The sequence below is a fragment of the Acomys russatus genome, chromosome 19 (assembly GCF_903995435.1).
Source record: "Acomys russatus chromosome 19, mAcoRus1.1, whole genome shotgun sequence".
Lineage (NCBI taxonomy): Eukaryota > Metazoa > Chordata > Mammalia > Rodentia > Muridae > Acomys > Acomys russatus.
Genome location: NC_067155.1, coordinates 42,740,980 through 42,764,082, shown reverse-complemented (window position 1 = coordinate 42,764,082; position 23,103 = coordinate 42,740,980). Strand labels below are relative to the sequence as shown.

At 51.1% G+C, this 23,103-nt stretch overlaps 2 protein-coding genes across 2 annotated transcripts in view; one reads left to right on the top strand and one right to left on the bottom strand.

Moving 5' to 3' along the window:
- The window catches only part of Gtf2ird2b (GTF2I repeat domain containing 2B), a 35,139-nt gene extending 27,929 nt beyond the window's left edge, over positions 1-7,210 (top strand). Inside the window, exons 12-16 of the mRNA XM_051161351.1 lie at positions 45-122; positions 1,919-2,005; positions 3,224-3,407; positions 4,213-4,241; positions 5,638-7,210. Coding sequence (XP_051017308.1) covers positions 45-122; positions 1,919-2,005; positions 3,224-3,407; positions 4,213-4,241; positions 5,638-7,205 — 1,946 coding nt within the window. The 3' untranslated portion in view covers positions 7,206-7,210. The remainder of the gene's footprint in view (positions 1-44; positions 123-1,918; positions 2,006-3,223; positions 3,408-4,212; positions 4,242-5,637) is intronic.
- Positions 7,211-9,897: 2,687 nt separating this feature from the next.
- On the bottom strand, positions 9,898-20,011 carry Ncf1 (neutrophil cytosolic factor 1). The gene is made up of 11 exons (XM_051161354.1): positions 19,940-20,011; positions 16,141-16,221; positions 15,326-15,401; positions 15,015-15,180; positions 14,462-14,517; positions 13,590-13,712; positions 13,173-13,280; positions 11,839-11,956; positions 10,930-11,037; positions 10,253-10,398; positions 9,898-10,102 (listed from the first exon to the last, which is right to left on the bottom strand). Exons 1-11 carry the CDS (start codon positions 20,009-20,011, stop codon positions 9,984-9,986), a joined length of 1,173 nt encoding a protein of 390 aa, XP_051017311.1. The 3' UTR covers positions 9,898-9,983.
- Between the last annotated feature and the right edge of the window lie 3,092 nt (positions 20,012-23,103).

Genomic DNA, 23,103 nt, shown 5'->3' with positions numbered 1-23,103 from the left:
TAGCCAATTTTGTGTCCACTCCAACCCTTTTCTTCTCTCTCAAGGAAATGCAAATCCGTCCAACAGTGTAAATTCTGCAGCAGGTGTTGAAGATCTTAGGATTGTGCAGGTGACAGTTCCAGGTAGAGACACTCACTTATTGTCCTCATTCGTGTCACATGTTTCTTTTTTAGAAGATTGTTTCCCTTATTTATGTGTATGTATGTGTCTTTGTCGGCCATGTGAGTGTAGTTTGTGTGGAGGCCACAAGAGGGCACTAGATCCCTTGACATTGTCCTGGAACACACTCTGTAGACCAAGGTGTCTTGAACTCTGAGATCCACCTGCCTCTTCTTCTCAAGTACTGGGATTAATGACATGTGCTCCCACTACCCATTTAATTTTAATTTATCTTGATTCATTTGTTTTCTCAGTATGTGTTTTGCCTGGGTGCCCATGAAATTCAGATGAGGGTAAGGATGGTTGTGAACCACCATGTGTGTGCTGGGAAAGGAACCAGGTCCTCTGCAAGAGCAGCAAGTACTCTTAGCTGTGGCATCATCTCTCCAGCCATTCCCTGCCCCACTCTTTAAAAAAAAAAATTATTTATTTATTTTTTTTTGAGACAGGGTCTTACTCTTTAGTCCCAGCTGGCCTGGAACTCACTGTGTAGACAGGCTGGCCTCTAAACACAGGCTGGCCTCCATCTCCTGAATACTGGGAGGTATGCACCACCATACCACCAAGCTTTTAAAAATGTTTTTAAGCCGGGCGTGGTGACTCATGCCTATAATCCCAGCACTTGGGAGGCAGAGGCAGGTGGATCGCTGTGAGTTCGAGGCCAGCCTGGTCTACAAAGCGGGTCCAGGATAGCCAAGGCTACACAGAAAAACCAAAAAATAAAAAAATAAAAATAAAAATGTTTTTAATAACAGCCAGGCATGGTAGTGCACACATTTAATTCCAGCACTCGAGAAGCAGAGGCAGGTGGATCTGACCCTGGTTTACAGAGCAATTTCCAGGACAGCTAGTGCTACACAGTGAAACCCTGTCTTGAAAAAACAAAAAACAGGCTGGGCATAGTGGTGTACGCCTTTAATCTCAGCACTGGGGAGGTAAAGGCAGGCAGATATCTGTGATTTTGAGGTTAGCCTGGTCTACAAAGTGAGTCCAGCCAAGGATACACAGAGAAACCCTGTCTCGAGAAACCAAAAAAGAAAAAACAAATTAAAATTTTTAATTAAAAAACTAAAATTTCAAGTATTGAAAAATATTCCCACCAGGCATGGTGGCGCACGCTTTAATCACAGCATGAAGCGAATGTAGGTCAGCCAAGGCTACACAGAGAAACCCTATCTCAAACCCCCCGCAAAAAAAAGAAAAAGAAAATAAAAATATTCCCTTCTAGTCCTAGCATCACTTCTTGTCTGTCGAGTGAGCTGAGGTCTGCATGACAGTGCTGAAGGCCGTGGTGGAGAGACACACCCTTGTCTTCCTCAGCGTTGAAGACGTTCCTCAGAAGTAGCGTGAGCAGGGGCTGGAGATGGCTCGTGGCTGTGAGGGGTTGCTGCTCTTGCAGAGGACCAGGGTTCTGTTCCCATCCCACGACTGCTCACAACCCCCTGTAGCTCCAGAGCATGCCTTCTCCTCCTCTAACCTCCGTGGGTACTGGCATGCTTGTGGCACACACATGAATACAAAGTTTAAAAATGTTAAAGTAACACAGGGTGTGCTTCTGTGGGGTTGTCATTTGGAAGAACATCATCCCTAATGGCTTCCATTTTGTGAATTTCCCAAAGGCGTAGTTGTTGCACTCGGGTAACTAAGTGATAAGACAGGTAAAGTGCTACCCAGGCATTTCTGCCAATATCTGTCTTGGAAGGCAAAAAAAAAAAAAATGTATGCATGAGCCTGGTCTGCTCCTTCCACTGATTTTTAGATGATGAGAAGGAGGAGAGACTGTCAGGCATCGAGAAAATCAGACAGCTGCGAGAACAAGTGAACGACCTCTTCAGTCGAAAATTTGGTAAGCTTCTGCATTGCTACATGTGTATGTATTTGTTAAATTATGGGGCGGGGGGTGGTATGTGCATGTGAGTGCAGTGTCCTTAGAGGCCAGAAGAGGGCGTCAGATCCCTTGGCACTAGAGTTACAGGCAGCTGTGAGCTGCCTGATATGGGTGATGGAACTTGAACTCAGTTCTTTGGAAGAACAGCAAGTTCTCTTAACTGCTGAGCTACCTCTCCAGTTCCACATCTCCAAAATTTATAATTTTTACCCCTTCCACCCCTTTGTGAAGTACCGAGCGTTGAAAGTACTCTAGTTGCCAGGCAGTGGTGGAAGCAAGTGGATCTCTGTGGGTTGAGGCCAGCATGGTCTACAAGGAGAGTTCCAGGACGGCCAGGGCTTTACAGAGAAACCCTGTCTCGAAAACAAACAAACAGCAACAAAAACCCTATCTCAAAAAGAAAAAACAAAAAACAAAAACCAGAAAGTACTCTAGGCCTGTTATAATCTCTAACCAAAATACTTTTTATTTATTTACTTTTGAGACATGGCCTGACTGTACAACGCAGGCTAGCTAGTCTTGAATTCAATCAAGATATTCTTGCATCAGCCTGAAAGTGCCAGGGTCACAGGCATGTGCCGTTACAGGTAGTTCAAAAGGCTTCACAGAGCAGGTGGTCCTAGAACTGTTGACCCGCCCTGGTTCAGCCTCCTGAGTAACTGGGGTTCTAGGCCTGTGTCACCAGGCTCAGCTCAGTCATTGTTGGGTTTGGAGACAGCCTGCCGCTTTGTTGCCCCAGCTGCCTTTGAACGCTTAGACTCCAGTGATCCTACCTCTCGGCTCTTCAACAGGTGTGTGCCTCAGGTCCAGCTCAGAGCTTGCCATTAAAGGCAAAGTGTAGACAGCCTGGCATGCAACCTGAGTACTGAGGAGGCGTAGGGGCTGGAGGATTGCTTTGAATTCAGGTCCAGCCTGTGCTACCATAGACCCTGACTCAAAGAAACAAAAACAAGGCAGGCATGGCGGTGCATGCCTGTAATCCTGGCACTCAGGGAGGCAGAGGCAGGCAGATCTCTGTGAGTTAGAGGCCAGCCTGGTCTACAAAGCGAGTCCAGGGCAGGCAGGGCTACACAGAGAAACTGTGTATCGGAAAAAAAAAAAAACCAAAACCAAAAGCAGAGTTTTGGAAACATCAACCACAAAGCCATCCAGTTTCCATCCCGCCTCTCATCACAGGGGAAGCAATTGGAGTGGACTTCCCGGTGAAGGTTCCCTACAGGAAAATCACCTTCAACCCCGGCTGTGTGGTGATCGATGGCATGCCCCCAGGGGTGGTGTTCAAAGCCCCCGGGTACCTGGAGATCAGCTCCATGAGGAGGATCCTGGATGCTGCAGACTTCATCAAGTTCACGGTCATTAGGTGAGTGAGTCCCAGCACCACACGAGAGCAAGCTGGAGGTGGGCAGCTCAGGAGCTGGGCCAGGCGGCCAGCAGGGTGGGAGGAGCTGCACTTCACGCTCCCTTCTGCAGCTGTGTCTCTCGTCCTCTTCCTTTTATTCTTTCTTTCTTTCTTTTTTTCTTGTTTTGGTTTTTTGAGACAGGGTTTCTCTGTGTAGACTTGGCTGTCCTGGACTTGCTTTGTAGACCAGGCTGGCCTCAAACTTATAAAGTCTGCCTGCCTCTGTCTCCTGAGTGCTAGGATTAAAGGTATGCGCCACCACTGCCTGGCTTTCTTTTCTATTCTTTTTTTTTTTTTTTTTTAAAGATTTATTTATTATGTGTACAGTGTTCCACCTGCATGTACACCTGCAGGCCAGAAGAGGGCACCAGATCTCATTATAGATGGTTGTGAGCCACCATGTGGTTGCTGGGAATTGGACTTTTGGAAGAGCAGCCAGTGCTTTTAACCTCTGAGCCATCTCTCCAGCCCCCTTATTATTTCTTATAAATATTTATGAGGGGCTTGTCATGGCACATGTATGAGGACAAGTTGTGGAAGTCTGTTCTTTCTTCCTACCCTATGGGCCCCAGAGACCGAGCTTTGAGGTTTGGCAGCAAGCCTCCTTACCTACCTCGTCTTGCTGACTGACCATCGTGGGTTATGCCTCTCAGCCTCACTTCCTGCTTTGCCTAGCATTGTGTTGACGCCACCAAAAGTGTGGAGACACAGCTGGCTGGGCAGAAGGAAAACAAGCTCCCCCTTTTTCTCCCATGTCTCCCCACAGACCACTTCCTGGACTTGAACTTAGTAACGGTGAGTACTCTGCGAAGTGAGACACAGCTTTGTGGAGCACCATGGTCCATGGTGGGCACTTACCTCAGGGTCTGCATGTCTGCAGCCTGGAGTCTTCCAGTACAGCACACGGCCTTTCAAATGTGCTTTTTTTTTTTTTTTTTTTTTTTTTAACCTTGGGTTTTGTTTTGCTGTCAAAGGGCTGGGGTTGGTACCAAGGTCTCACACACATTAGACAAGCACTCTACCTTTGACCTACCTCCAATGCCTCGGTTTACTTTTCATTTTAGTTCCCTTTTTTGGTTGCTTTTTTTTTTTTTTTTTTTTTTTTTTTTTTTTTCTTTTTTTTTTTTATTTTTTATTTTTTTATTTTTTGGTTGCTTTTTATTATTGTTTGAGATGAGGTCTCAATGTGTAGCTTTGTCTGGCTTGGAAACTCCCAAAGATCCCTGGTTCTAGGTCACAGACCATGGCACCATCCCTGGTTCTATATGGTGCTGGATATCAAAGCTAGGGGCTCTTCACACATAGTAGGCAAGCACTCTGTCACACCCTCAACCCCCAACCACATTTTCTTATGATAAATTTTCATATGTGTGCTCTCAGGAACTGTTCCACTTACCAACACTAACACATGGAGCCAGGTATGGTAGTGACTCAGGTCTATAATCCCAGCACTAGGGAGGCTAATCTAGGAAAATCACATGAGTTCTAGGCTAGCCTGGTCTACAGAGTAGACCGTGTCTCAAAAAACAAAAACAAAACAAAATGAAAAACCCACAAACACCACCAACACACGCATACTTGACCACACTCCTCTTGTGAGTTAGGTAGGGGTCTGAGTCAACCCTGGGTCTTTGGAGATCTACACCAGGGAAGTCACATATCGCCTTTGCTTGAGCCCTTCCTTAATATTTCAAACCTCTTCTGTAAGTTAGGCAAGATGGCACACACTCTGAGCCAAGCACTGAGGAGGCTGAGGCAAGACTCCCACTAAGAGTTCAAGGCCAGCTTGACCTACAGAGTAGGCAGTCTCAAAAGAGCCAGGCATGGTGACACACACCTTTGATCTCAGCCCTCAGGAGGCAGAGGCAGGTGGATCTGTGAGTTGAGACCAGCCTGTCCTACATAGTAAGTTCCGAGACACCCCGGATTATCTAGAGATATCCTACCTCAAAAACAAACAAACAAAACAAAATCAACAAACAAAAAAATCCCGAGAGAAGCTGGGCATAGTGGCATATGCTAGTAATCTCACATTTAGGAGGTGGAGGCAAGAGAATCAAAAATTCAAAATCACCATTGGCTACCTAGTAAGTTTGAGGCCCGCTGGCCTATCAGGAGATCCTCCCTCAAAAGTAAAATATAGCAGGGCAAGAGACAGAGCTGCAAAATCACCATTCATGTCTCTATAAAGTGGGAAAACGGAAGATAGACCAGGAGGGCCGCGTGTTTCAAGAAAAGTGGGAGCGAGCTTATTTCTTCATAGAAGTGCAGAGCACCCCCACGTGTTTGATCTGCAAGCAGAGTGTGTCAGTGTCCAAGGAGTACAACCTGCGGCGCCACTACCAAACCAACCACAGCCGCCACTATGACCAGTACTCGGGGCAAGCACGGGATGAGAAGCTTCGAGAGCTGAAAAGGGGACTGCGGAAGTATCTCCTGGGGGCCTCGGAGATCGTGTGCCCCGAGCAAGCATTAGCGTACACAAATCCACCCACAAACACCGTGGTGTCACCGGTGGAAGACGTGGCCGGGAGCTTATGGGAGAAGTTACGACAGAAAATCCGGTCGTTTGTGGCATACTCGATCGCCATCGATGAGATTACGGATATCAACGACACCACCCAGCTGGCCATCTTCATCCGCGGCGTCGACGACAACTTCGATGTGTCCGAGGAGCTTTTAGACACTGTGCCCATGACAGGCGCCAAGTCCGGGAATGAGATATTCCAGCGCGTAGAGACGAGTCTTAAGAAGTTCAGTATCGACTGGTCCAAGCTGGTGAGCGTGGCCTCCACGGGCACGCCGGCCATGGTGGATGCCAACAGCGGGCTGGTGACGAAGCTCAGAGCCAAGGCGGCCTCGTGTTGCAAGGGAGCGGACCTCAAGTCCGTGCGCTGTATCATTCACCCGGAATGGCTGTGCGCCCAGAAGTTAAGGATGGGCCACGTCATGGACGTGGTGGTGGACTCCGTGAACTGGATCTGCTCCCGTGGCCTGAACCATGGCGACTTCACGACACTGCTCTATGAGCTGGACAGTCAGTATGGCAGCCTGCTGTACCACACAGCGCTCAAGTGGCTAGGCCGGGGCTTGGTCCTCAGGAGGTTCTTCGAATCCCTGGAGGAGATAGACTCGTTCATGTCTTCCCGGGGCAAACCTGTGCCCCAGCTCAGCTCCCGGGACTGGATCCTGGACTTGGCCTTCCTAGTGGACATGACAACTCACCTCAACACCCTGGACGCTTCCCTCCAAGGCCACCCGCAGATCGTGACCCAGATGTATGACTTCATCCGGGCCTTCCTAGCGAAACTGTGCCTCTGGGAGACGCACCTGGCCAGGAACAACCTGGCCCACTTCCCCACGCTGAAATCTGTTTCCCAGAGCGAGAGCGACGGCCTCAACTACATCCCCAAGATTGCAGAACTGAAGGCCGAGTTCCAAAAGCGGCTGTCCGATTTCAAAGCATGTGAGAGCGAGCTCGCCCTGTTCAGCTCCCCGTTCTCCACCAAGATTGACAGCGTGAGCGAGGAGCTCCAGATGGAGCTGATCGACCTGCAGTGCAATACGGCGCTGAGGACCAAGTACGACAAGGTGGGGGTCCCCGACTTCTACAAGCACCTCTGGAGCAGTTACCCCAAGTACAGGAGCCACTGTGCCAAGATGCTGTCCATGTTCAGCAGCACCCACATCTGCGAGCAGCTCTTCTCCATCATGAAGCTGAGCAAGAAGGAGGCGCAGTGGGGCTCGGCACTCCAGTGAGGGACGAGAGAAGGCTGGAGGCTGTAATCCCGGGACTAGGGGAGGCCGAGGCAGGAGGATCTGAGTTTTGAGTTCGAGGTCAGCCTGGGCTTCGTATCAAGACCCCATTTCAATAAAGAGAAACTGCTGGAAGAGAAAAAGAAGGATGAGAAAAGCTGGCCATTCCCTTATACCCCCCATTGTGTGGAGACCTAGAATGTTCCAGACCTTATAGGCTGTGAAAACAACAGACTGTTCAATCTCTTGGTTGTAATAAAATCAAAATTCCCTTTTCTTCACTTTGAACTGGAATCCTAATTGACACGCCACAGCTGGTCGCGTGACGCCCGACGCCTGTCTACAGTCAGGCCCATGGCTGTTGTCGCTCCAGTTGTTGGCTCCTCTTGCACTTGACTGACCTGTGCTGGTCATCTACATTGCGCCGTCTCAATAAACCCACTGTGAAAGATGTGTGCGTTTATTGAGGGGTATGCATGCTACAGGGTGTCTCCCTTCTACGAGCTTGTGCCCTGTGCTCTAGTGAACTTCCAAGCTTAAGGACAATCATCTAGAGACGCTGTCCCCATACTCCAGAATTCCTGAGCTGTTCTGTGTGCCTGGAGCCAGACAGGTCAGCAGCGAAGTGGAAGAGCCAGAGTACCGAAGGCGGGTTTAACAGACAGGTGAGTTGAGACTTAAAGGCTACCACCTCCTTCCCCTTCCCCTCTCCTCCTCTTCCTCCTCTCTGCCTCTCTCTCTTCCTTCTCCTTCCTCTTCCCCCCCCACTCTTCCTCTGCCCTCCCTTCTTCCTCTGCCCTTCTTCTCCCTCCTCCTCCTTCAAGACAGCATCTCATTCTGCAGACCAGACTGACCTGGGACTTGAGACCTTCCTACCTCAGTTTCCAAAGCTCTGGGATTACAGGAGCACTCCATGATGTGTGCTCCCGATTCCTCTTCCCCCTGGAATGTGATTTGGGACCCTGTGGGGGATGACAAGCACTGCCACTGTGGGAGAGGATGGAATATGAGATGTCCTTTAGTAACTATGGCAATGAAATGTCTGTGGAGTTACGTGGCCAGATAAGCGAGAACGAGACTGAACTGGGGGCTTGTTCTTAATTTGTTGCTGTTTTTCAGACCAGACATTGATGCCCTCCAGTCAAAGGTAGGGGGGGGGGAATGGCCCCCACAAACCAACCTAGGACACATCCACCAACTGAAGTGTGTCAAATTCACACACACTAATGTCCGCCTAACCAGTCACATGGTGGCACACGCCTTTAATCCCAGTACTTGGGATGCAAAGCCAGGTCGATTTCTGAGTTTGAGGCCAGCTTGGTCTACAGAGTGAGTTCCAGGACAGCCAGAACTGCACAGAAAACCCCTGCCTTACAGTGGATCTTGTGGAATCATTTTCTCTCTTTAAAACAAAACAAAACAAAACTTTTTTCAATGTGTATTTTTGTTTTATATGCATTGGTGTTTTGCCTGCATATACGTGTGTGTTTGAGAGTGTCAGATTCACTAAAACTGGAGTTACAGGTAGATGTGAGCCGCCAGGTGGGGAATGGGAGTTGAACTCTGGTCCTTTGGGAAAGCTTTCAGTTCTCTTAACCACTGAGCCACCTCTCTAGCCCCATGGAGGCATTTTCTCAATTGAGGTCCCCTCCCTTCAGATAATTCTAGCTTGTGTCAAGGTGACATAAAACCAGCCAGTACGGTCTCTTTGTATTTGGGGACAGAATTACCAGCAAGGTCTTAGACACAAGAAAATGCAGCAGTGTCCACTAACAACAGCTGCTTTCCATCATAACCCCCTAGCACCCCCTTTGCCAGGATTATATTTGGGGATGGGGTGGTTTGAGACAGGATCTCACACTGTAGCTAAATCTGATCTCCAATTCACTCCATGGCCCAGGCCGACCTTGAACCTAACAGCAGTTCTCTTACCTCTTGGCTCTGAAATTACAGATGTGAGCCTCTGTCTTGACCTCCCAGATGCTAGAACACTGACACGCCCAATTATGGGATGTTGGGGATGGAAGCCAGGCCCTGGTTCATGTCAGTCAGATACTCTACCATCTGGGCACCGTCTGAGGCCCGAGGACAGTGCTTCTCAACCTTCTTAATGCTGGGATCCTTAATACAGTTAGTTTCTTGTGTTGTGCCAACCCTCAACCATAAACTTACTTTCATTGCTACTTCATAACTAATTTTGCTACTGTTACGAATCTTTTTGGGGTGGTTTGGTTGGTCAGTTTGGTTTTTAGAGACAGGGTTTCTCTGTGTAGCCTTGACTGTCCTGGACTCATTTTGTAGACCAGGCTGGCCTCGAACTCACAGAGATCCATCTACCTCTGCCTCTTGAGTGCTGGTACTACAGGTGTGCCTGTTATGAATCTTAATGTAACTATCCGTCTTCCAGAAGTCTTAGGCAACCCAGGGCTCACAGCTTACAGGTTGAGAACTCCTGCTGTAGGGTGTTTCTAATGCATTTGGCCTTTTGTAAATTTGCCCTTGGTCATACTAATATAGCATGCAATCAAACCTTTTTTTTTCTTTTTCTTTTTCTTTTTCCTGTCCCTGCAAACTCCCCTAGCAGCGCTCACTGCCTCCTGTCATCCTCACTATACCTCAAGAGAAAAGCCCAGCCCTGTCGTTCCTGGCAGAGTCTCAGTCCACTTCAAACATTTATTAAGGCGCGCGGGGGGGGGGGGGGGGGGGAGGAGCCTCTGGCCCCAGGCTATATACAAGTATATACAGGGCTAGAGATGGGACGCCTTCTTGGAGCCGCCACCCTCACACAGCAGACGCTAGCTTCCGCTTGGTGCTCTCTGTGCAGCGGTGCAGGATGAGGTCCGCGCTGGGTCGCGGGGGCACTGCAGGCTGCGGTTTGGCGCGCTGAGTCGACAGATTATCTGCAAAGGACAGCAAAGACCATCAGAGGCCCCGCCTCCCAGCCTTGACCAGCGCGCGTTTTCTAATCCTGATTGGCCCTTAGGTCCCTTCCCTTGCATCCCGGGCACTAAAGACTTACTTAGCTGGCCCTGCCCCCTTCCAAAGCTCACCCTTTGTGCCCTCGGCTCTCTGCGGTCCGGGTCGCGCAGGTCCTCGGCGCTGCTGTAGGAATCGGACGCTGTTGCGACGATAGGTGTCCTGGCTGAGGCGCTTCCGCGAACGCTGGTGGATGCTCTGCGCGTTGCGGATGGTCGACCTGACACAGTGGGATGCAGACAGATGTCAGCGCCTCAGAATCCTTGCTCCCGGTGGCCACCCCTGGGGCCCTAAGCCTGGCTAGAGTAGAGTGCAGAGAGACTGGGGCACCCTGAAATCCTAAGCCTGGCCTCAGAAAGTGGGTGCAGAGGGGCTGGCACCCCTCAGGTCCCAAGCCTATATTCGGCAAGTGGAGTGCAAGCAGGGGAACCGGCAGGAACTGTGGGGGTCACGGATGCTACCCTGTCTCAAAAGCCCAGGCCTGTTTCCCACATCCGCTCTGCCCATCAACATGCTTCTTACTCTGGGACTGTCCAGGCCTCACCGTCCTAAAAGACTAAGCATCTGTGGGCTCCTCACCAGCTCTGTCCCTGACTGCCTTCCCCTCAATCCCTGTTTCTGCCACATCTAGCAACAGCGAAGGCACAGCACTCAACCTGGTGGGTACCTACCCTGCCAGGAACCTGTGACTAACAGGTCTCCCCCTCCCTTGGGTCTCCCTAGGCTTGCCCAGTTGGAGCCCCTCTCTCACCTGCGTGGTGGTGCCCCACGGCTTCTGATCTGTCGCTGGGCCTGGGTTATCTCCTCCCCAGCCTTCTGCAGATACATGGATGGGAAGTAGCCAGTGGCATCCCCTTTCCTGCAAGATGGGCCACGTAGGAGGCTCAGGCAGTCACAAGGGGTGTGTGCACAGAGCTGGGGCCTTCAAAATGCCTTCAACCATGAGCACCAGTGCAGGTTAAGAGATTTCAAACATCCCCAGCCGAAAGGCCAGCCTGTTTCCTTGTACCAAGGCAAGCTCACCATGCCCTCAGCCCTCCTATCCAAGTCTGGGCAGGAGGAAGAAGCTATAGGTGTGTCTTCCCGTGTGAACTGTGATGCCTTTAAGAGTCCTAAGTGTCGCTGGGCGGTGGTGGCACACACCTTTAATCCCAGCACTCGGGAGGCAGAGGCAGGCCGATCTCTGTGATTTCAAGGCCAGCCTGGTCTACAAAGCTAGTCCAGGACAGCCAAGGCTACGCAGAGAAACCCTGTCTTGAAAAACCAAAAATAAAATAAAATAAAATAAAAAAGAGTCCTAAGTGTCACTGGGTGGTGGCGGCTGCTTTGGTGCACACCTTCAGTCTCAGCACTAGGAAGGCAGGGACGGGCAGATCTATGTGAGTTTCAGGCCAGCCTGGTCTACAGGGTGAATTCCAGGACTACACAGAGAGACCCTGTCTCAAAAACAAAACAAAACACCAAAAGCAAAACAACAACCAAAATAACAAAAAAAAGGCTAAGTGTTTTCTTTCTTGCTTGCTTTTGTTTTTATTTTGTTTGGTTCCTGAAAGTCCTGGAGGTGAAACATGGTAGCTAAAAAGAAAAGACGACTGCAGAAGGCAGTGAGGCCCCCTGAGCCCACTCACATAGATGCGTGCGGGGGGAAGGGCTCTCCTACCTGACCACCCACCAGCCATCCAGGAGCTTATGAATGACCTCAATGGCTTCACCTTCAGACAGGGTCACCTCATCCTCTTCTACAGCAGCGTAGGCTTTGATGGTTACGTACGGTTCACCTGGTCCACAGAGGGAACACCCAATGAGGTGAGTCTATTGGAATCCCAGCACTCTACTCCTTCCTTCTTGGATGTCACACTTCCACCATCTGTCCAGCCGCCACCACAAGCACGCAACCCCCTCCTCGGTCCTCTCAGATCTATTCCTTCTTGGCTTCCCTCTGTAGGGTTTTTTATTTTATTTATGTTATGTGTATGAGTGCTCTATCTGCATGTCCACCTGTAGGCCAGAAGAGGGCATCAGATCTCAGTACAGATGGTTGTGAGCCACCATGTGGTTGCTGGGAATTGAACTCAGGACCTCTGCAAGTGCAGCCAGTGTTCTTAACCACTGAACCATCTCTCAAGCCCCCTCCCTCTCTACATTTAGAAAATAATTGTATTTTATACAGTATAAGCCTGGGACCAAGGGCTCACAACACGCAGTGAAAGAGCTCTACTGTGGAGCCATGCTCTACCCCTCACTGGGAGGTTCTAGGTGGAGACTCTACCAATGAGCCACACCACCAGCCCCTCACTGGGGGATTCTAGGCAGATGCTCTACCACTGAGCCACACCCACAGCTTCAGCGCGTGCCCGCATGTGTGTGTGTGTGTGTGTGTGTGTATGTGTGTGTGTGTGTGGTGTTTTTGCCCCCAAGAGATCCTCTGGTAAGTGGGACCCTCTATTCAGGTTTTATCAGAATATACCTCCGTCAGAATGGGCTGTAGGCAAGTCTCTGGGGCTTGTCACAGGTGTCACTATGCTGCTCGGGCTGGGACACAGTCTGCAACTTACCTATGTAGCCTTAGACTACTTTAGTAGTCCTCCTCTCTGAGCCTCCTGAATAGCTGAGGTGACATGCCCCACCACACCCAGGTGGAATTTCTCAGTCTTACAACAGGACCAAACAATTCTGCTTTCAAACTCAGTGCGGACCTGGAGCTGCCAGCTTTTCCCTGGGGTGTCGGAGGATGACACCACCTCCAGGAAGCCCTCATTCCCAGCTGCTGTCAGCTCAGCTTTCTGCTCCCCCTCCCCCACCTCTACACTCTGCTCTACATTGCTCCTGGCTGTCTCCTCCCTGTCCCTCTGCCCTGCTTCCCACTTTTACTGACCAACGACACCACCATCTCCCCTGCTAAAAATAACAGAGGAGCCACCAGCATCTTTGTGCTCTTGTCCCCCTTCCTCTCTTTCATCCCACACCCCATAATGCCTCACAGGGCGGACACACCTGCGTAGTTGGGATCCGGGTCCTCTGCCTCGTCGGGACTGTCAAGGGGCTCCAAGTAAGATGCAGGGACCCAGCCTCGCTTTGTCTTCATCTGGCAAAACCACCAGCCTGTGTCAGGAGGACAGAGAGGTGAGTGAGGGCTGGTGCCTGGCAACCATCCTCAGCCATGAGGGCGAGGAGACGCAGGGAAAGAGATACCCAGTGCTCAGTCTCAGCAACGTCCCCGAACGCCATGCTTAAATCCCACCCCAGGAGCAGGAGCTCAGAGCCCTTTGCAATAAGCAGGTGGGACAGCACCCCTAAATGCAATCTAGGCATTGGGATAGGCCTGAGATCGAGGCCAGAGATTGCTCGGGCCTGTGCATGGAACTCAAGACTCCTCCGTCAACCCAGGGCCAGTCGAGGAAAAGGCCTGACCACTCTCGCTTTTCTCCACGACGTCCACCACGTCTCCGGTGGCTACGGTCATCTCCGTGCCTGAACTCTTCTCGTAGTCAGCGATGGCACGGTAGGTCTGAAGAATGATGGGCCCTGTGATGTCTGCACGGAGAGAGGGCAGGGTGACTACACACAGCAGGGAGGGCAGTCCTCTGGGGGTGGAGCACACCAGGGAAGACATGGGCAGCTACCCAGCTCCTGGCTGATGGGAGTCGTCACACACTGCAAACTGGAAATCAGCCAAGTTCGTGATGGTGGCCCTGTGTGTACTGAGCACCTAGCACCGTTCACACGAGGAACTGTGTTCTCAGCACATGAAGTTAGCATGCTCCCAGGCCGTTTGAATGTGCTATTTGTTTTGAGACAACGTCTCACTGTGTAGCTCTGGCCTGGAACTCATTGTATAGTTCTGGTTGGACTGAAACTCATATAGATCTACCTGCCTCTGCCACCCAAGTGCTGGGATGAGGCATGTACACCATGTGGTTGCTAGGAATTGAACTCAGGCCCTCTGGAAAAGCAATCAGTACTCTTCACCTCTGAGCCATCTGTCCAGCCCCACTCCCCTGTTTGCTTTTTTGAGATGTGGTTTCATACAGCCCAGTATAGCTTCAAATTCACTGTGTAGCCAAGGATGACTTTAAACCCGATTCTCCTGCGTTGGGCTGTGGTAGTGAGGACACACCCCTATCTGCAAGGAAAGGGAACCCCAAAGCTCCTCTTCCTCTTCCTCCTCAGTGTTCTGTTCCCACACAACCCCACACTCAGGGTACTTAGTTATGTCCACAGCACCTGGCTAGATACCCCTACCCCTGGGTGCCCTTGTCTCTGGGCACCTCTAGCCCTCTTACCAGCTACATTACTCTTGCCATCTTTGGGCATCAGATATGTCTCAGGCTTCTTCACCCTAGAGAAAGAACAGGCATATGGAGCAGACCTTCACAGAGGAGAAGGTTTCAGGTTAGACCTGCAGGAGGGCTTCCCAATAGCAAAAGGAACCAAAGAAAAAAATGGTCACCAGAGACCCAGCCCTGGGAGGTGGGGGTGGGGCACAGATAGTCCTAGGAATGAGGGGCATCTCTATGCAGCCAAACTTGGGGAGGAGGGGGACACAGAGGAAGCACAGTGTACTGCAAACCCTGGGGAGATGATAAAGCCCTTCTCTGCCAGATAGATAGAGATGCTTGGCCTGGGAGGGGCTCCCATCAGCTCCTAGGAGGCCTCCAGAACGTCCTCCAAAGGTGACGTGAGCCTATGTAGATACAGTGTTGGCCAGGGCCCAGGGCCCCAGGTCTATAGCACTGTGTGCCTTTGGGCCAGTCCCTCTCCCTCTCTGAACTTTGGTCTCCCCACTCTTGGTGCATTCTGTCCCCATGTCTCCTCCCCGGGGAGGTGGCTACTCACTGGCTGTCAGTGGGCAGCTTCAGGTCATCAGGTCGCACTTTGAAGAAGTCCAACAGGTGTGGGCAGCGGGAGATCTTCACGGGCAGTCCCATAAGGGCGTTGAAGTACTCAGTGAGCGTCCCCTGGCGGCTCTCAGCTGCACGCTGCCCATCGAACCACCTGGGTGCTAGGTGGGGGCACCAGAGATTCGTGAGCACACACGCGCGCGCACACAAGGTCAAGCCCAGATGTGTGTGGGAGGGGGTTTTGGAGAACAGAGGAGGGGCCCCCGTGGCGTGGGACCCTGCGGAGGGGCTCCAGCCTGTTCTCACCCGGGAGGTGTGGAATGACTCTGTTCTCCGACTGGATCTCGCCTGCCTCGATGGGGAACATCTCCTTTAGCATTTTCTACATAGAAGGGGGAAAAAAGGAAACAAAACAAAACAAACCAGGCTGGGGCTCTGTGGCAGAGTGCGTGCCTAGCATACATGAAGTCTTGGGTTCCACCCTGAGCGTTACATAAATGGGATGTGGGGGTGCATGCCTGTCATCTCAGCACTCAGGAAGGAGGCAAGAAGATCAGAAGTTTAAAGACACAAGCACATGCCTGTAATGCCAGCACTGGAAGGCAAAGGCAGGCGGATCACTGTGAGTTTGAGGCCAGCCTGGTCTACAAAGTGAGTCCAGGACAGCCAAGGCAACATAGAAAAATCATGTCTTGAAAAACAAAAAAGTTGAAGGGCTCCCTTGGTTGTATATTGAATTTAAGGCCAGCCTAAGATACATGAGGGAAAAAAGGTGGTGGTGCTCAAGCTTTAAGTTGGACCCATTCATAACATTCATCATGAGGGAAAGCCATCGGCTCCACACATGTGCTCTTGAAATATCTGCCCCCGCCTCTCTCCACCTCTGTCTCTGTCTGTCTGTCTGTCTCTCTCTCTGCCTGTCTCTGTCTCCCTCCCTCTGTCTCTCTCTTTCTCTGTCTCCTTCATTTATTTTGAGACAGAGTCTCACTGGGTAGCCCAGGCTGGCCCTGGAAGTCACTATGCGTAGACCAGGCTATCCTCTTCAGATACATGCTGAGTTCAAGGTCCCCAAAGGCAGAGCCACAGCTGCGGGTAGAGCTCCCCCCGCCCCAAACACTCACATGGAACTCGTAGATCTCAGTGAATTTCCTGTAGACCACCTTCTCTGACAGGTCCTGCCATTTAACCAGGAACATGTACACCTGAGGGGCATCAGAGCAGGGTGGGGCACTCAGTACCCTCGAGTGCCAGGCTGCCTTTCAGCCTTGGATGGAAGCCCGAGGGGTTATGGTGAGGCAACCTTTGTGGGGTTAGCCCAGGTCGTAGGTTGGGCATAAACTTCTGAGGACTCAGGAGCAGCCAGTATGCAGCTTGAGAGTATGACGTTTCATTTATTCAGTGTGTGTGTGGATATATGCATGCCGTAGGTGCGCATGGCTTCACGGGTTCTGAGGAGTGAACTCAGGTCATCAGACATGGTGGCACTTGCCATTACCAACTGAGCCATCTCACCAGCTCCCGCTGGTCTTTTGTCTGCATGTATGTCCATGTACCACATGCCTGCAGTACCTACAGAGGCCAGAAGAGGGCGACGGATCCTCTGAAATGGGAGTCATCATGTGGGTGCAAGGAATCTAACCCTGATCCTCTGGAAGAGTAGCCAGTGCTTTCTCTCTCTCCCTCCCTCGCCCCCCCGCATCACCCCCCCCCCGTGTGTGTGTGTGTGTGTGTGTGTGTGTGTGTGTGTGTGTGTGTGTGTGTGTGTGTGTGTGTGTGTTCGCGCGCGCGCATCTGTAGCCCTGGCTGTCCTGGACTCGCTTTGTAGACCAGGCTGGCCTCGAACTCACAGCGATCCAGCTGCCTCTGCCTCCAAGTGCTGAGATTAAAGGCGTGCTCCACCACTGTCCGACTTCTCTCTTTCTTTATTTTCTTCGTTCCTTCTTTTTTGCTTTTCTTTGCCAGTTCGAGGGATTGAACCTGGGGTCTCGTGCTTGTTGAGTGCTGAGCCACACTCCCCTCCTATATTTCTCTCAAAGGATAGGTTCCCCAGGAAACTTGCCCTCACTGTGCTAACAGAGGAGGGGCCTTTAAAAATGGAGAGATGGCTCATCAGAAAGAAAGTAGAAGACAGCCCTGCCTGCGTCCCCAGGGTACCTGGGTTCTATTCCCAGCACCCACCTTGGAGTTCAAAACCATCTGTAACTCCTGTAACAGGGACTCTGACGCCCTCTTATGGCCTCCAAGGGCACTGCACACACATGATTCACAGACGTAAGTGCAGGCGAAACACAAACTAAGAATAAATAGTTTTCGCTGGGCGTGGTGGCACACGCCTTTAATCCCAGCACTCGGGAGGCAGAGGCAGGTGGATTGCTGTGAGTTCGAGGCTGGCCTGGTCTACAAAGTGATTCTAGGACAGCCAAGGCTACACAGAGAGATCCTGTCTCCAAAAACCAAAAAAAAAAAAAAAAAAAAAAAAAAGAATAAATAGTTTTCTTTTAAAAGGTGGGGCTTAGTGGGAGGTGTTCAGTTTGTTTGGGATTACATAAAGAGAGAGAGAGAGAGGGATGATAGTAGGTCTCAAGCAATAATAAATCATAATTGTGGCCATAAAAAGAAACAAACTAATGATTTCTACAACAGGGAAGGGGTAATCTTATTTTTCTTTAAAGACTTATTATTTATACAGTGGTTTACATGTACATCTGCAGGCCAGAAGAGGGTATCAGGTTACACCATAGATGGTTGTGAGCCACCATGTGGTTGCTGGGAATTGAACTCAGGACCTCTGGAAGAGCAGTCAGTGCTCTTAACCGCTGAGCCATCTCTCCAGCCCGGGAAGGGGTAATCTTAAAAACAGTATGATGCTTGAAAGATGCCAAAGACAAGGCCTCATAGGGTGATATGGCAGCTCTGAGGAGAGAGAGAAAAGAAAGGGAGGGAGAGGGAAACGGGGGGTGTTTGCAGTCCCAGCATTTGGAAGGGTTTGCCCTGAGTTCTGAATGTTCTGAGCTATGTTGTGAGACCCTGTCTAAAAATACCCCTGTAAGGTGGGCACAGTGGCGCATACCTGTAATCCCAGCACTCGGAGAGGCAGGCAGAAGCAGGCAGATAGCTGTGAGTTCGAGGCCTGCCTGGTCTATAAAGTGAGTCAAGGCTACACAGAGAAGCCTTGTCACAAAAACCAAAACTATGCCTGTGATTGTCTCTGGGGGTCGGGGAGGGCCAGGGGAGGAATGGAGGATGTGAGGGAAGCCCATAGAACGACCCCAATGTTCTCTTCTGATATGCCTTTGGCTTTACAAAGTCTCTGGCTTATCCAGGAATGACTCAGATTATTTCTGTTTAGAGAGGAAGGGATGGAGGGAGAAGGAGGGTGGACTTAACACATGCTGCTAAGTGTCTCACATAACCACCACCCAAGTAGCAGGTGGTATTCATCTCTGCCCCTCCTTTGGCCTTTCGGACCCAGTGATAGAGTCTAGATATATGGGCAAAGATTTCTCCTGTTAGGAGACAGTTTCCTGGATCCAGCCATCTCGGGAACTAGTTCCATCTTGCTGGCAGGGTCAAAACCGAATTCATGTTCCTGGGCCTGGGAACCCAACTCCTATCCCTCCTTCCTCAGGCATTTCATGTTTGCCTGTTAACCAGTAAAGGATGTACAGTGGGCAGGGCGTGGTGGCGCACGCCTTTAATCCCAGCACCGGGGAGGCAGAGGCAGGGGGATTGCTATGAGTTCGAGGCCAACCTGGTCTACAAAGTGAGTCCAGGATGGCGAAGATAACATAGAGGAACTGTCTCGAAAAACCACAAAAAAAAAAAAAAAAAAGGACGTACAGTTGTACAGTGGGAAGTGATGGTTGTTCTGTTATGTAAGCTAAGGCACACAAGGCATAAATGTGCTGCCAGTCTTGACTTAATTCACTACCCGCAGCTTGCCCCACCCCTTTGTTCCCTTATCATCCGAAATTCCAGTCAGAGTCCAGGCGGGGACATGAGTGCAAAGAGCTGAGCCGAGGGTCCTGACACCGGGTGACCGGGAAAGGCCTGGCCACCCAAGTTTACTTCTTTGCTCAACTCCTTGTGTCCAGATACGATTGGTCAATGCAACAGCCCACCCCACTCCTGTTCCCGTCCTTTAAAAGTGTTGTACAATCTCCCTTCAGGATGAAGCACGCAGAAAATGAAGCTTGCATCTTAAGCTTCAGTCTCTGAAGTGAGATTTCTCCAACACTCCAATCCACCCCCCCCCAGGGCAAAGGGGGAGACTTTGTCCCTGTGGGGGGAGTGATGTCACCTCCTGGGGAGCTAAACTTGAAAGTAGCCACCATCACAGGAGAAGAGAGACAAAAAGCCACAGTCTGCAGGCCTCGGGCCTCTCCATGCATGGCCTCTCCCCCCGGGGCCGACTAGCCAGGAAATTTCCTGGGAGGAGTGAGCTTTAGTCCTAGGCACTGCACAGAGGGTGGTGGCGCACACTCATGGATGGAGGAGCAGGAGGAGAGCAGAGAGGGAGGCAGCTGGAAGCGTTTGCACAGGGGTGTCTGCCCAGAATGGCAGAGCTCTTTTCAGACACCCAAGAGAAGCCTGAGACCCAAAGACAGAGCTCTATGGTGGCGCACGCTTTTAATCCCAGCACTTGAGTGGCAGAGGGAGGTGGATCTCCGTGAGTTCGCAGCCAGCCTGCTCTACAAAGTGAGTCCAGGACAGCCACGGCTACACAGGGAAACCCTGTCTTGAAAAAACAAACAAACCAAAAGAGCCCTGTGCCTGAGCGGTCCCCTCCCTCTTATATATCTTTCCACGGTCCCCCTCCTCCTCATATCCTTCCCTGATCCAGGTGGCCTTTAGGTAGCAGCAGAGTGACAGCACTGTTCTCACTGTGCGCTCCCTGCAGGGCACTCTGAGGCTACTCACATAGTGTTGGCTGGGGACAAAGCGCTTCTCGAAGCCCAGAAGGGCAATGTGGCGGATGAAGGTGTCCCCCATGGCTGAGCAGTGGCAGGGCCACTTCTCCCTATAGCCTGGGCTGGGCCTTAAATATACTAAAAAGAGGAAGTGGTTTCCGTTGCTTGTGGGGTGGGGGGAGGGGAGAGCTCAGGAGACTCTTGATTAATCTTTTACTTTCTGGGGATTGTTTGAGCTCCAAACGAGTAGTTGGGGCAGCCATGGGCACGAGAGTGCACAAAACCTGTTGTAAGGCCTATTGCCCAGCCCCAGGCGCTGCCTCCCTGCCGTTCTGAACCTCCTCAGCTGCTGACCTCCCACCCCTCACCTTTGCACCTGGCCTGCCTCTCTTTTCCTGTCTTCCATTTTCCATGTCTGTATCTTCCCACCCTTTAGTACATGTACACATGTTTTTGTTTTGATCCCAAGTGTGGGATGGGGAACAGACTTGTGAGAAAACAGGTGATGTTTATTCCACTAGAAGACAAACCACCTCGTGCGGGGGGCTTGGTTTTTGCCAGCTGAAACACATCTTAGTTACAGACTCTGAGAGGAGAGGGATATATATATGAGCCCAAAACAGGAGGCAGGGGCTTTTCGGGTCTTGGTATTGTTTGGCTGTTCATCACTCCACTTCGAGATGCTCCTCGAGAGAACTGCTTGGGGCTCCGGGTTCCGGCTGCTGTTGCAGGTTCCAGCAGCAACTTTGGTTGAATTGCTGGTCTGCTGAAGTCCTGCCGGCTACACCAGGGGGATCGCTCCCAGGAACTGAGTCCAACAAGGTCTACTTCTCCTGTTCCCATTAACCTCTCTTCTCTCCTATCTAGGGCAGGTGGGTTGGAAGGGAGGTATAGGCATTAGCAAACCCCAAATAAAGTAGGTTTGGAAAAGATCGAAGCCTACACCACCCTAAGCCCACTAAGTCTCTCTGTGAGGCCTTTGGATGACCTCACACACACAAAAAAACAGCAAACTTGACAGGCCCTGTGAATCAATGCCTGTGATCCCAGCTCTTGGGAGGCAGAGGCAGGAGAATGAGGGGTTAAAGGTCAGCTTTGCCTATATAGTGGGTGTGAGGAGACTCTAGGGCGATTGTCTTTAGGGACTTTACAGGACTGGAGACATGGCTCAGCTGGTAAAGTCCTTGGCATACAAGCCTGAGGACTTGAGTTCTATCCCTCAGGACCTGTATTAAAGAAAAGTTGTGTTGGTGCTCTCTCTCTCTCTCTCTCTCTCTCTCTCTCTCTCTCTCTCTGTGTGTGTGTGTGTGGCGGTTGTGAACCCAGCCCAACATGGATGTTGGGAGCTAAATTCAGACCCTCTGCATGAGAACTCTTAGCCACAGGACCCTCCTCTTAGCCTGGTGTGAGAGAGGGTTTCTCTGTGCAGCCCTGGCTGTCCTGGACTCACTCCGTAGACCAAATTGGCCTTGAACTCACAGAGATCCCCTGTCCCCTGCCTCTACCTCCCCTGTGATGGAATTAAAGGTCGCTCCAACACTGTTCCTCTGGTGTGCTTTTAATCCCAGCACTGGGAAGGCAGAGTTAGGAGGGTCTTTGGGAGTGACTGTCCAGCCAGTCTAGCCTTTGAGGTGAGGTTTGGTTTGGTTTTCTTTCTTTCTTTCTTTCTTTCTTTTTTTTGGTTTTTCAAGACAGGGTTTCTCTGTGTAGCTTTGGCTGTGCTAGACTCACTTTGTAGACCAGGCTGGCCTCGAACTCACAGTAATCTGCTTGTCTCTGCCTCCCAAGTGCTGGGGTTAAAGGCGTGCGCCACCACACCCAGCTGGTTTGGTTTTTCGAGACAGGGTTTCTTTGTGTAGCCTTGTCCATCCTGGACTCACTTTGTAGACCAGGCTGGCCTGGAACTCACAGAGATCCACCTGCCTCTGTCTCTGGAGGGCTGGGATTATAGGCGTGTGCCACTATGCCTGGCATCGAAGTGAGTTTTTAAGTCAGTAATAGACCCTGCCTCAAAAACCAAGGTGACTCCTGAGAAATGATGTCTGCACACACAGGTAGACACAAACACCCACATGAGTGAAACAACACCTGACCACCACACACTTGACTTCTCCTCAGACAACTCTGCCTGGGAGGGAACTTGGAATGAAGGGAAGATGGAAGCCAGGCTCGGTGGCGAGTGTCTTTAAGCCTAGCAGTAGCAGAGCAATGTAACCAACACCACGGAGAAGAAAGAAAAGGCTGTAGTCAGCAGACTTTGTATTCACAGGGCCTCTCCCAGAGCTGAGTAGGCAGACAGATTTCCTGGAAGGAGTGAGCCTGGAGCCTGGACACTGGACTGAAGGTGGTGACACTCAGCCAGGAAAGCGCTGAGTATGCAAAGAGGGAGGCAGCTGGGCAGATACAGAGTCTCCCTAGTGTGGTGGAGGTAGGTGGATCTCTGTAGGTTCCAGGCCAGCCAGAGATACAGAGTAAGACACTGTCTTAAAAGTGTCAGGGTGAGCCAGGTGTGGTGGCGCACGCCTTTAATTCCAGCACTCGGGGAGGCAGAGGCAGGAGAATCTTTAAGTTCAAGGCTAGCCTGGTCTACAGAGCCAGTTCCAGGACAGCGCTACACAGAGAAATCCTGTTTAGGAAAAAAAAATGGTGGAGTAGAGGGTGGGGGTGGGAGTCAGGCGGTACCTCTGGCCTCTCTCCTTTTTAATACTGGTGGTTCATAAATCACAAGGCCACCAGGTTCACAGGTAGCCTTCAGAAGCTAGCCGCCTGTCTGCCCCCTAAGCTGGCCAATGCTGCGCCTCCTTGCAATGACTGGCTGGGACTCAGGAAGAGTGGGTGGGGCCAGGTTGTGGTCCAGTCTGGGGATTCCAAAATTACAGGCACTCTACTTCTGCCTCACGTCACGTCCCCAGGGATCCTAAGGCAAAGTGCTCGGCCACTGAGCTACGTCAACAACGAAACTTGTCATTTTGAGTCTAAGCTATCCAGGCTAGCCTCAAACTGTCCATCTTGCTGTCTCAGTCTGGAGTAGGGGGGACCTGTGTTGATACACCCAGCACTACATGAAGGAGCTGAGAACAAGTGGTAGGTTTTCAATGGCTCACATACTGGCAGCCTCTCCTCAAGTGCTATGGAACTCTGGGACACACTCATTTCTGTCCTAGACAGCTTGGT